Source organism: Diceros bicornis, chromosome 29 (genome assembly GCF_020826845.1).
Source record: "Diceros bicornis minor isolate mBicDic1 chromosome 29, mDicBic1.mat.cur, whole genome shotgun sequence".
Lineage (NCBI taxonomy): Eukaryota > Metazoa > Chordata > Mammalia > Perissodactyla > Rhinocerotidae > Diceros > Diceros bicornis.
In genome coordinates, this window is record NC_080768.1 from 28,837,887 (window position 1) to 28,849,575 (window position 11,689).

The 11,689-nt window shown below is 36.8% G+C and overlaps 1 protein-coding gene across 5 annotated transcripts in view; it reads left to right on the forward strand.

Annotated features, from left to right (window-relative positions):
* WRN (WRN RecQ like helicase) overlaps positions 1-5,788 on the forward strand; it is a 120,389-nt gene extending 114,601 nt beyond the window's left edge. For all 5 annotated transcript variants that reach the window (XM_058525165.1, XM_058525164.1, XM_058525167.1 and 2 more), the window contains one exon: positions 4,496-5,788. In XM_058525165.1, coding sequence (XP_058381148.1) covers positions 4,496-4,507 — 12 coding nt within the window. In that variant the 3' untranslated portion in view covers positions 4,508-5,788. The remainder of the gene's footprint in view (positions 1-4,495) is intronic.
* The last annotated feature ends 5,901 nt before the right edge of the window (positions 5,789-11,689 follow it).

The window sequence follows — 11,689 nt, forward strand, 5'->3', positions numbered from 1 at the left end:
TTTTGTTTTTGTTATTTTTGGTGAGAAAGATCAACCCTGAGCTAACATCCACTGCCAATCTTCTTCTTTTTGCTGAGGAAGATTAGCCCTGAGCTAAGATCTGTGCCCACCTTCCTCCATTTTGTACATGGGATGCCACCACAGCACGGCTTGATAAGCGGTGCGTTGGTCCACGCCCGGGATGCAAACCCGCAAACCCTGAGCTACTGGAGTGGAGCATTGGAACTTAACCTCTACACCACTGGGCTGGCCCCAAATATGTAGTTTTTTTTTTGTTTCTTGAAAGTTTTCTTATATTATAGTTTTAAAAATTTTATTTCAGGAAAATTTTCTTAAATTTTACTTTTTAGTATTTTTGTCCCATTGCTTTGTATTTCTTCCTCAGGGGCTCCTGCTATCTCTATGTTGGATCTTCTTTGCCTAGCTTCAGTTTTTGTCACTGCTCATGAATTCCTTTTAGTTCTTCATTTCTTTTTAATTTAAAATTGTTTTTTTCTTTTTCACCTTTCCATTTCTCTTTGGACATAATCTGTTGTATTTATTGCTATGTTTCTCATAATTTAGTATTCACTTCTATAATTTTTTTCTTTTATTTCTAATTCTTTCCTGAGCTTTCCCCCTCAGCTTTGAGTTTTTCTGATTTTGATGTATGATGTTCTTTCTTGTTTTGAATCATTTTCTTAATGTTTTTCAGTTCATCGTGAGAGATTACAGTTTTGTTCTGTATCTCAGCAAGTCTTTCTGGTGTCTGGGATTTGATCTTGATACTTTTCTGTTGCTCATTTTCATGTGAAATTAGTTTTCCTGCACTTTCAAAAGAATACATGGTTCAGGATAGTTTTTCCAAGTTTACAGAGCTCTCTCTTCTGTTTTTTTGTGTAATGTTCAAAATATGGAAACTTGGTTTATGAGATATACTCTTCTGCCACTTGTACCTGAGCTTTCTCTTCCCTATGTCTCTGTTAAACCTGATTTTGGTTTAACTCCAGCAGTTCTCCGCGTGTGGGACCCTCTCCTGGAAGGCAGCATTAGCTGGTCAGGAGAGGTCACAGGGCCAGCTGCTCTAGCCACTTCAGACACTGCTGTGGACCACTTCAGTCACCTGCTCTTGGGTTGGGCAGAAGCCCTCCCACTTTCAGACGCTGTTCTCACATTAATCTGTTGTGCTTCCCGTTGTATACCTGTGGGCTGTTCTGGGGTTCCCCTGTGCTCAGGCACTGCACTGCTTGTCTGTGCTTTCTCTCATGCAGGTCTTATGGCTGAGGTGGTTTGTCTTCACGTGCTTATAGTTTGGGTTTCCTGAGGATACTGTTAAACTTAGTTTCGTTGTACACGATGAATTTTTGCTTTTGCTATCTAGTTGTCTCTGTTTTAATGCTGGATTCAGAGAAATTAAAAAACTGCTGCTGCAACCATCTTCCCAGAACCTTCTCCTCCCGTATCACTTTTTTCCTTTTTATTTTCCTTGACTACCTGAGAGAGTGATATTTTCTGGCCTGCCACTGAGTTTCATTATAAATTAAAATATACAATGTTATTTATAAACTATTTTAGATACTCAGAAAAAAATGCCTTATGGATAATATTATTGTAATCATTATTATTAAAATTCAGTACTTCAGAATAATAAAAATTTTCTTAAGCTTTTTTAGGCATAGTTTTGGGGGTTTTTTTGCTAAGAAAATAGTGCCTGCCTTAACTATTTTGTATTCCGTAAAAATGTCAAAGGTTGATGGAAGGCATCCTTGTGATTTTTCACTGAAAGACAAGAGTCACAGAAGTTCACTAAGGCTAACTTGGAATCAGCCATCCAGCGATCCAGAAATAGAAGATTTACTTATAGATACTCATTCACAGGCAAAAGTAATTTAATAACATAGTTTTCATGACGTATACCTCAGGCTTGATAACTCATGTTTAGATTTATCTTAGTTTTAGATGAAGTTAAATATGAATATAACACACGTATTTATTTGCTTACATACATATGTGTACATGTAGTCAGCAAGTGAGTTAATGTTTTGTATTCTCAACTTAATGATAATAGCTTGTTAATAGAATTTGGAGTATCAAAAAATGTAAATACCCCCTTAAAATTTTATTATGATTGCTAGGAATTCTAGTCTTCTACTGATGAAAGACGTAGTCACTGAAAGGCATTGTTTCTGTCAGGTGACTTAGACTTCATAATTAAAGCCTCTCCAGATACTCATTGTTGAGACTAAAAAGATACACTCAATGGAAGTAAGCATTTTCCCCCTTTCTCAATGAAATAAGATCGTTAGTATAATTATAGAATAAGTGCTGAATATCACATTCTGTAGAAATGTTATAGAAGGTGAAAGACTTTAAATGATATTAGCTACCAATTAATGAGTGCCAAGCATAAGTTAGAATGTGTGTTGATATTGTGCATATATTCTCATTTAATTCTTCAGATAATCCAGTGATGTTACGTACCATTATTCTCATTTTCAGTGTGAAGAAGTTGAGGCTTAAATAACATTCATAAGGTCATACATTTAGCAAGTGACTCAATTAGAACTCAAACTTAGGTCTGTCTGATTTCAAAGTTTCTGCTTTTCTATGGTATTTGGCTACAACAAGACTTAGGGTTTTTTCCTCTGTTCTGTTGCTGTTCGGATGTGTGCTCTGTTTTTCTTTTTGGCTTTGCTATAATCTTCACCCAGTGAAGTTTCCTTCCTCCCAGTGCACTCTGGGGTTCAAACTCTAGTTGCAAGCAACTGTAGTTGTTTATGGCTACAAGGGATTTTGATATTAAGATCTTTTGGGAAGAATAAATATTTTGGGCCAGTTTTATCTCTACCAGCCCTTTTCTGTGTCACTTTCTGTCCCTAATATTTATTATTTCTTAGTCAGACATTATAGTATCGTACAGTGTATATAAATCTCATCTGTTCTCCTGGTCTTCTCGTCCCTGTGAGGAAATAGGTACCTGGGAGAAAAGTTGCTATCTTAGCCAAGTTTTTTCTTTAGCTTTTACTAATGTGTGACTAGCCCTTTCTTCTACACTGGATTTCTTTAATTAAGCTGGAACAGCTAACAGTTTTTACCGTTTTTTAATATAAGGTTTCACAGTTTTCTGCCAAAGATCTTTTACTTGTTTTCCCCATCCTTAAATGTTTTGAAACTGATTTTAAACATAGAAAACATAGTAAAACATAGCAAGCCGTTGATGAACAATGTATAGATATAGTCTTCATTCTTGAAATGGAATAAATTATACTTTTATTCCTTAGGCTAACAGAAACATCGTAACTTCAATGAGGCCACCTTATCATAAAGTCCTTCGAATAGTTCCAATAACTAACTCTGCTGGATTCCACAGTGTACTCGTGTTAGAATAATTTCTCTGTCACGTTAGTTTGAGGATCTAGTGCTCAAACTGAGATAACACAAATTAATACCATGTTAGTCTTAAGGATCACTTACCTACTTAAAATTGTTTTATTTTTTTTTCATGTGCAGGTTGTATAGTACACAGCACTGGTTTTGGGTTCATAAAAACATTGTTTTTTGGGGCTGGCCCTGTGGCGTAGTGGTTAATTTCCCATGCTTCACTTCGGCGGCCCTGGGGTTCACGGGTTCGGATCCTGGGCGAGGACCTACACACCACTTATCAAGCCATGCTGTGGCAGGCGTCCCACATGTAAAGCAGAAGAAGATGGGCGTGGGTGTTAACCCAGGGCCAATCTTCCTCAGAAAAAAAAGAAGATTGGCAACAGATGTTAGCCCAGGGCTACTCTTCCTCACCAAAAAAAAAAAAATTGTTTTTCAAGGATGTTTAACTTAGGGTTCTGAGACTTCATTTGGTGCATGAGATCCCTAAAACTGTGCAAAGTATTATGTATACATTTGTCTTTTTTTCTCTGAAGTGGATCTCTGTAGTTTTTAGCAGATTCTCAAAAGAGTGTATGAGACAAAAAACAATTTTTTTCCATTTATTCAGCAGATGTTTTTTGAGTATCTATTATGTTTCAGCAACTCTGCAAGGTACTGATGATGAGTGAACCACTCTGTTAGTCTGTTTACCGTTGTAGATGTAGAAGTTATTTGCTTTTTCAAACGGCTAATATAACTCCGTGTGTGTGTGTGTGTGTGTGTGTACCTGCCCAGGCAGATACCTTCCTTGGAATATTAAATTCACCATTTTGATCAACCCAAAGCAAATATACCATGGGACATAGATCTAAAATAATATTCAGTTCTTCCCTTCCCAAATGAGTGTCTCTACACTTGAGTGTCTAAGAATAGATAATAGGATAACAAGTAATGGCCTAAAGAAATGATATAGTGATTTTGTCTCTCTTTTATTTGCTTATTGATCCAGAAATAAATTTTATAGATCTCATTATTTTGTTTTGTTTGGCAAGAGAAGGGTGGTGGGTATATATGCAGTAACCCATGTTACTTTTTGTAACTGCCACACATTTTCAACAGTACAAATGTTTCTTTTTCTGTTTCTTTCCTACAGACTTCATCTTGAAGCCTCCCCGAGAAAATCCAAGAGAAAATTCGATGTGTGGTTTGGCAAAGGGAACAAGACCTTATTAACTACCAGCAAAAAATCAATGGTCAAAACAAAAAAGAAGGGTCTTTTTAGTTAAATTGGCAATTGCCAGTGGAATTATGTGTGTCTTGCTGTATTATAAAAGAGCTGTATTTCATTTTTGAAAAGAGTGGGGGGTAATATTTCAGTTTAGAAATTATTCTACTCTCAAAGTAAAACTCATGTCTTTATTGAACAGCTGGCATCTTAAAACAGCCTTGTGCAATTCACACAAAGTTGAGTCTTCTGAGTGAGTATATCATAGAATAGAATATTAATTTAGTTTCCTTTAAGATTGCTTTAAGAAACAGTGTTACTGCCCTGTGTCCTAATCTCTTTATTTATTTCAACAGTATATTTCGAAAGTGTGATTTGATATAGATAACAGTAGGTGTGCGATGATTGTGTGTGTGATATAAAATATTCTGATATTACCAAAGTTCTGTCTTGTAAATGAAGAAAGCATAGTTATTTTACAAATTGTCTTTATTATCTTTAGAAGAAACTCTTATACATGTCGTTAAATGGTAGTAATGGATCAGACAAGTGAAAATGAAACATTTTGGGTTCCGTGTAGATAGGAAAAAAGACTATAGCAAAGGAGACCAATTGCACTAGGCAGCTATGCACTTTGTATTTTATATACTATTTCTATTATTTTTCAAATAATAAAAAGTGTCCTTCATACTGAATTTTATAAAGATATATAATTTTTTATAAACTTTCATTTACTTAATTACTTTGAGTATTTTATTTTTTAAGGATGTCAGAGTTTGATTCTATCTCTTTGTAGCACATATAACTTAAATATGTAAAAATCACACTCTGACACTGAGCTGGGTAAACCATAGTTAATAGAACTTTAAGCAGTTTACCATATCGCCTTTAATTGACTTTTTTGTAAATAAAAATAACTGTTGTTAATAAAGAAGAAATACATGTATGTTGTAGAAGAACTAGAAAATCCAGATAAGTGAAAAAGAAGAAAATAGAAATCACCGGTAGTTTATGATAATCAGTTAACCCTTTTTGTGTATCTTGCCAAACCTTTTTATATTCATTTCCTTTCTTAGTTTGTTACATGAATAATACATGAATGAATTTTCTTTGTAAAACTTTCAAGCTATGTTTAAAACACAAAAATCCCCCATATTCCCATTTCCCCCACATCCCATTCCCATCCCCTTTCCAGAAGGTGACTCATATTAAATATATGACATGTAGTTCTTTAGTCATTTCTTCTGCATTTACATGCCTTTGCATGAGTATCTATGCATACATTCTTATTTTTCTTAACACAAATGAGATCATGCTATATATAATTTTCTGCAACAAACTTTTTTTACTTAATATGTCGTGAAGACCTTTCTCTGTCAGTATATATTGGTCTATCTCATTGTTTTTTACAGCTACATGCTATTCTATTTGGTGAATATCCTATACTTTATATAATTGCTTTTCTATTGGTGATTTTGTCATTTTTTTCTACTTCAGGTCGTCTCTAGAAATAGAATTAAAGGGTCAAACATAAACATATTTTTTGTTACTTATAGTTCACTTGAATATATTTTGAACATGTTTTGTTCCCTGTCATTAGATAGTCTTCCACAGAATCTTTTTTAGTAGCTTTATATAGTACAGTGATTTTCAGAGTGTGGTCTGCAGACTGTTAGGAGTTCCAGAGACCCTTTCAGGGGATCTGCAAAAGCAAAACTATTTTCATAAAACCAAGATATTATTTGCCTTTTGTACTGTGTTGATATTTGCATTGAGGGTGCAAAGCAATAGTGAGTAAAACTCCTGGTACTTTGGTGCAAATCAAGATAATGACACTAAATTGTTGGTTTTATCAGTTCTCAATGTTAAACACACATCTTTGCAATAGTCTGTGTGCTGAAATGGCAAGGATGCATGAAGCTCTTCTACATACCAGAGTATGATGTTCATCTTCAGGAAAAGCACTCATTTGACTGATTGAGTTGTGACTAGAATTAGTTGCTTTTTTTTCGTGGAATACCATTTTGCTGTGAAAAGAATGACTGATAGAAAACTATGATTGGTGATGCAGACTTGGGCATTTGTGGACATTTTCTCAAAATGGAACGAAGTCAGCCTCTCACTTCAAGGAAAACTGATGGTTATTTGTTGCCAATGATAAAATTTGAGATTTCTAGCAAAATTTATAATTTTGGAAAACTTGTGTCTGCTACCAGGAGTTTGACAGTTTCCCATAACATAAAGACTTTTCTAATGAGGTGGGTAGGATTAACAAATTTTTTTTTTACAGTGGATAATTATTTTTGTCAACATTTAGAAGATCTACATAACTCCGTGAACCGGTATTTTCTGGATGACTATTACATGAGCTTATAAAATCATGCATGGGTAAAAGATCCATTTGAAGCACACAATGGACCAATGAATTTTAATGTATGTAGCAGAGTATGAAAAAAATTCATTTGTATAGTTTCAGATTACACACTGCAACTAATTAGATTACACGCTAAACTCACACTTGTCCAGTTTTGGTATAGTTTCAAAGAAGAATGTCTACAATTATCTGGAAAGGCTTTAAAATACTCCTCTCTTTTCCAACTACAAACCTGTTTGAGGTCAGACTTTATTCATATACTACAGCCAAAACAGCTTATCAGAACAGACTGAATGCAGACGCAGATCTGAGAATCCAGCCACTTCTGTTAAACCAGACAATAGTGCCGTTCTTCTCACTGTTTGGTGGGGGTGGGGAGGATTTCAAAAAAATGTATTCATGTTAACATGTAATGGACTTAGTACTGTTATTTTTAAACAAATTAATAAATATTTTCTTGAAGTTATGTTTTAATTTTTAAAATGGTAAATAGTGATAGATATAACCCACATTAACAGAAGCTCTTGGGTCCTCAATAATTTTTAAGACTATAAAAGGGTCCTGAGACCTAGGAAGTTGAGAACTGCTGATATAGGATTTTATTTTATAGATGTAGTATGAAGTATTTAACTGATTTTATATTGTTGAACATTAAAGTGGCTTCAATTTTTCTGCTATTTTAAGCATTGCTTTGAACATTCTTGAAATGAAATATGGTATAGTCTCATGCCAAATACATAGCCAGAAGGAGAAGGAAAATTACGTTTTTGGTTTATGTTATCATCTGTAGTGGACTTCATGCTTTCCCAGCATACATGACTCTTGATTTCTGTTTGGGTTGGTTCCAGGGGGAATAATTCCAACCTGGGTATGAGAATGGCACCTATGACCTCATCTAAGCTAGTCTTTGGCAACAGTTTGGATCTGGGGTGGGCATGTGACCTAAGCTGTTGCAATTAGAATGAATCTCAGGACTTTTTATGGAAATGCTGGAACGAATATGTTCTCTTTTTTCCTGCTGTTATTAATGAGGAAGCATGGAACTTGGGAGCATTTGAGCAATTTTAGGATCATAAGGAATCATCCTTTAGTGAAGCTGACACTGAGGTAGGCAGGTAGAAACATGGCACAAAAATCAGATTGTTGGTGATGTTTCTGGGCTACTAGTTCATGCCTTTCCTGAAATCAAACATACCTTTGAATATTTCAGATACATGGGGCATTAAATTCCCTTTACTCATGTTAAACCTGTTTGAGTGAGGGGTTTTTGTTTGTTTTTAATTTCCAGTTGTGTGCAGTTGTCACGATAGTACAGTCATGTGATCGACAGACCCCACCAACAGACACAGAAGATATAAGTTTCTTTAATGGCAGAGGATATGGAATCTCAGAGATAGTTCCACAAAGCAGAAGACAGAGCAGCTTGCTCCTAGGCAGAGGCAGAGGCTTCCCAGGTCTCCGAGTTCTCCATTTCCCAACAGTTCCCTCTGGGGTTTTGCTATCTTCCCCACTCCCTGCCCCCCACTCTCTACCACCAGAGTGTGTTTTGGAGGCTCTGCTCTATGTACCTGCCTGATCACCAGGTGCAAGTAACTGGTAGAGAATGATCTCAGCACATTAGAGTATTTGCTGTAAGAATGGATGAACTGAACTGGAATTTCTCGTGTGTAGCATCATTCTTCAGCAGTCTCAAGCCTCAAGTTTGTCCCAGGTTGATTCTTAAAAACAAGCCCTAAGGGACTGGTGACCAGCAAACTGGTCCTTTTGCCTGGAGCTGCTTGCGCCAATAGAAGGAGACCAGGTTTGGAATAGCAGAGCAGAAACTTGATTCGTTGATCAAGGAATATGGAGAAGGAGAGCTCGTGCTCTAAAACTTTCTGCCCTAAGGGAAGGTGAGCAGGGTTCTTATGGGATGTGAAGGGGGAGGGGTCTCTGCATCATCGCTTGGGGCGGGGGACACTTGAGACATGCCCAGGAAGACACATCTTCCCTTCTTGCTCATTTCCTTTTGTGCATGGCACCCTATTGCCATCTTGGACCTTTCTGTTTTGGACTGGTTCTGCCGTTTGGCCATCTGGCAATTTTCTGCCTTGGTTCCTATAAGCACAACTTAAAAACAAAGCATTAGACATGGGAAATGTTTCAGGGACTTCTCTGGGTGACAAAACCCCTTCCCTGACTAGGTCCTGCTCCTCATTCTTGAGGGGCAATGGATGAAGGTCCATCTTCCACAACTACTTCCAGCTGACCAGGGATGTTGTATAGAGGAGCAGAATTTATCCCTAGCAACTTTTAGTTATGTTTGGTATGCCCTACCTGGTGGACTCCCAACCTCTCATATCCCTGGGTTAATACCACTTAGAATTGAATAGATTCTAGTATTTTCCTAACAAAGGAAACCAGACAGTTTAGAATGCAAGGTCCAAAGAGGAGAAGAAGAATAGCCAGCAGAGGCCCCAAAAGTGGTAGAAACCAGATCAGGCTGGGAAGAGCCTGGTTAACCCCACTCCAGATCTGTTTTGGTAGGTCTGGTTGGTCTTTTTTATTTAACCAATTAGACTCTTCTAGTAGCCTAGTGGGGCTGTCTGTGATGATGTCAGCACTATTTACATAACCCTAAGTTGTAGGTGCATCTTGGAAGGGCCGTGAGCAGTTTAGGGTGCCCAATTGCCAGGCTGGAAGGGTTGGAGGGCCAGGTCCATGGGGCCAGGCAGGACCATTGCCATAAGCTGTGAGTGCCTTCACCATTTCCCCTACCTGAAGGGCATACTCTAGTTGTTCTCCTGTACCTCCGGTATTCCCCATTTGGCTTTTTGACCGGGAGAATTGGAGTATTGTATGCCGATTGGCATGACCTGATGATCCTTGATCGGTCAAGTTTTTTATGATGGGCCATACCATTTAGGGCATCCTATCTGAGAGTATAATGTTTAACATTGGGCCTTTTTGCCCAGGTTTTAGTTTGACAATCATGGGGTTCACTTGGACAGCATGCCCCACTCTTTGTTGGGCCCAAACTCGGAGATTTACCTCTGGTAATTCCACTATTTCCCTTTAAATCTTTTTGCTCAGTCCATTTTGTCAGGAGCATAATCAGCTGGTAACCAATGGCTGAGGGGATGTTTACCTCCAATCGGTCTCCTTTCAAATAAATGGAGGCTCCTAATTTGTGTAGTAGGTCCCTACCCAGCAAAGGAATAGGGCATTCTGGCACGTATAGAAAGGAATGGGTTAACTGCTTTTCACCCAATTTGTAGCTTAAAGGTTTAATAAACCATTTGTTCTCTGGGCGCCCTAATACCCCCACTAAATTACATCTCTGGGTATTAAGTTTGGAGATTTGCAGGCAGATATTTGAGGAAACTAGAAGAATTCAGGATCCAGTTCAGTTTACAGGTAGGAAACAAAAACCTGAAAGACAATGATAGAACTAGAATCTAATATTCACAGTTGTGTCTTATAGTTTCTACTGAAACATAATTTTTCTCTCTAAAACCACCTTCATCTTTACCAAAGATAGCCAAATTAAGACTAATTGGTTTGTAAAATAAGTCTAGTTTCAATAAACTTAACCCGATTATTTACATAAGTACAGCACAAATAGTAATGGATCATATAGGCTCTTTTAAATCTGCATTGCTGGAACCTTTTATAAAGAATCTCAGATGGAACTTGCAAGGCCTCTCGCAGAAAAGCAAAGCCAAGGACTTGTCATCAGACTCTGCCTGCAATACTTATAGATTTGGGCGAATTCCTTTCTTCTCTTGAGGTTCCCCAGAATATCCTGAGGTTACTTGTACCAGCCAGAGAAGTGACCTTCTTTACTCACCTGGTAAGGTTGCTGGGAACCCTGTGAACAAGGTACCAGGCCAATATTTCCAAGTACCTTTATTCCATAAAGAGCAATCTCTGTTCCTCAAAGTTGTCTGGTCATCTGAGTCTATGCATGTGTCTCTAAAATATGACATTCCCATCAAAGCTTTGGTAATATAACTAATGTTTCCAATTGTGTCCTATAAATAGGAGATCAGATTCTTATTGAACTTATACAAATAACTATATTGCCATGAAAATAACTATATTTACTCACTAAGAGTTTCCAAATTCTGGAGGGATCAGGTAGAGAGAAAAAGACAAATGTTTCAATTCTGCTTACAAAGGTATAATTTACCAAATTGCTATAAGTCATAGTTAGCTTAAGAGGAAAAGGTTTCCTTAAATCTGAAAAAACAAAACATTTTTAAAAATCAGTAATATTTCAAACAAAAGTTATAAAAATTAGAATCATCCACATCAGTTCATTCAGTTTCATGTAACCAACACTTGATCTTTTGTTAACAGTTTCATGAAGTCATCAGTTACTCCATTAGAGTTCTGTAATTTCTTACCCAACTCAGTCTTATCATCTGAAAGTTTATCAGAAACCTGCATTCTAGAGCAAGTGTCAGAGTCCTTTCCGGGAATCTCTCTGAAGATGAAACATATTTGCAAAAGCAAAGTAAAACAAAACTGTCTGTAAATGACAAAAGACGTAAAAATGGCAATTGACAAAGACATTTGGATATTTTTGTGACATACTACACTTTAATAACTAGAATTATGTTTGACAACCAGGACGGATCAGAATTTTAGGAATGTCATATAATTTTTAAAATACATTAATAACATTTACTCACACAATATCATAGGTCCCTATGAAACAATGCTTAGAAACTCCTTGTGTCACCCAAAGAAGTCCCTAAAACATT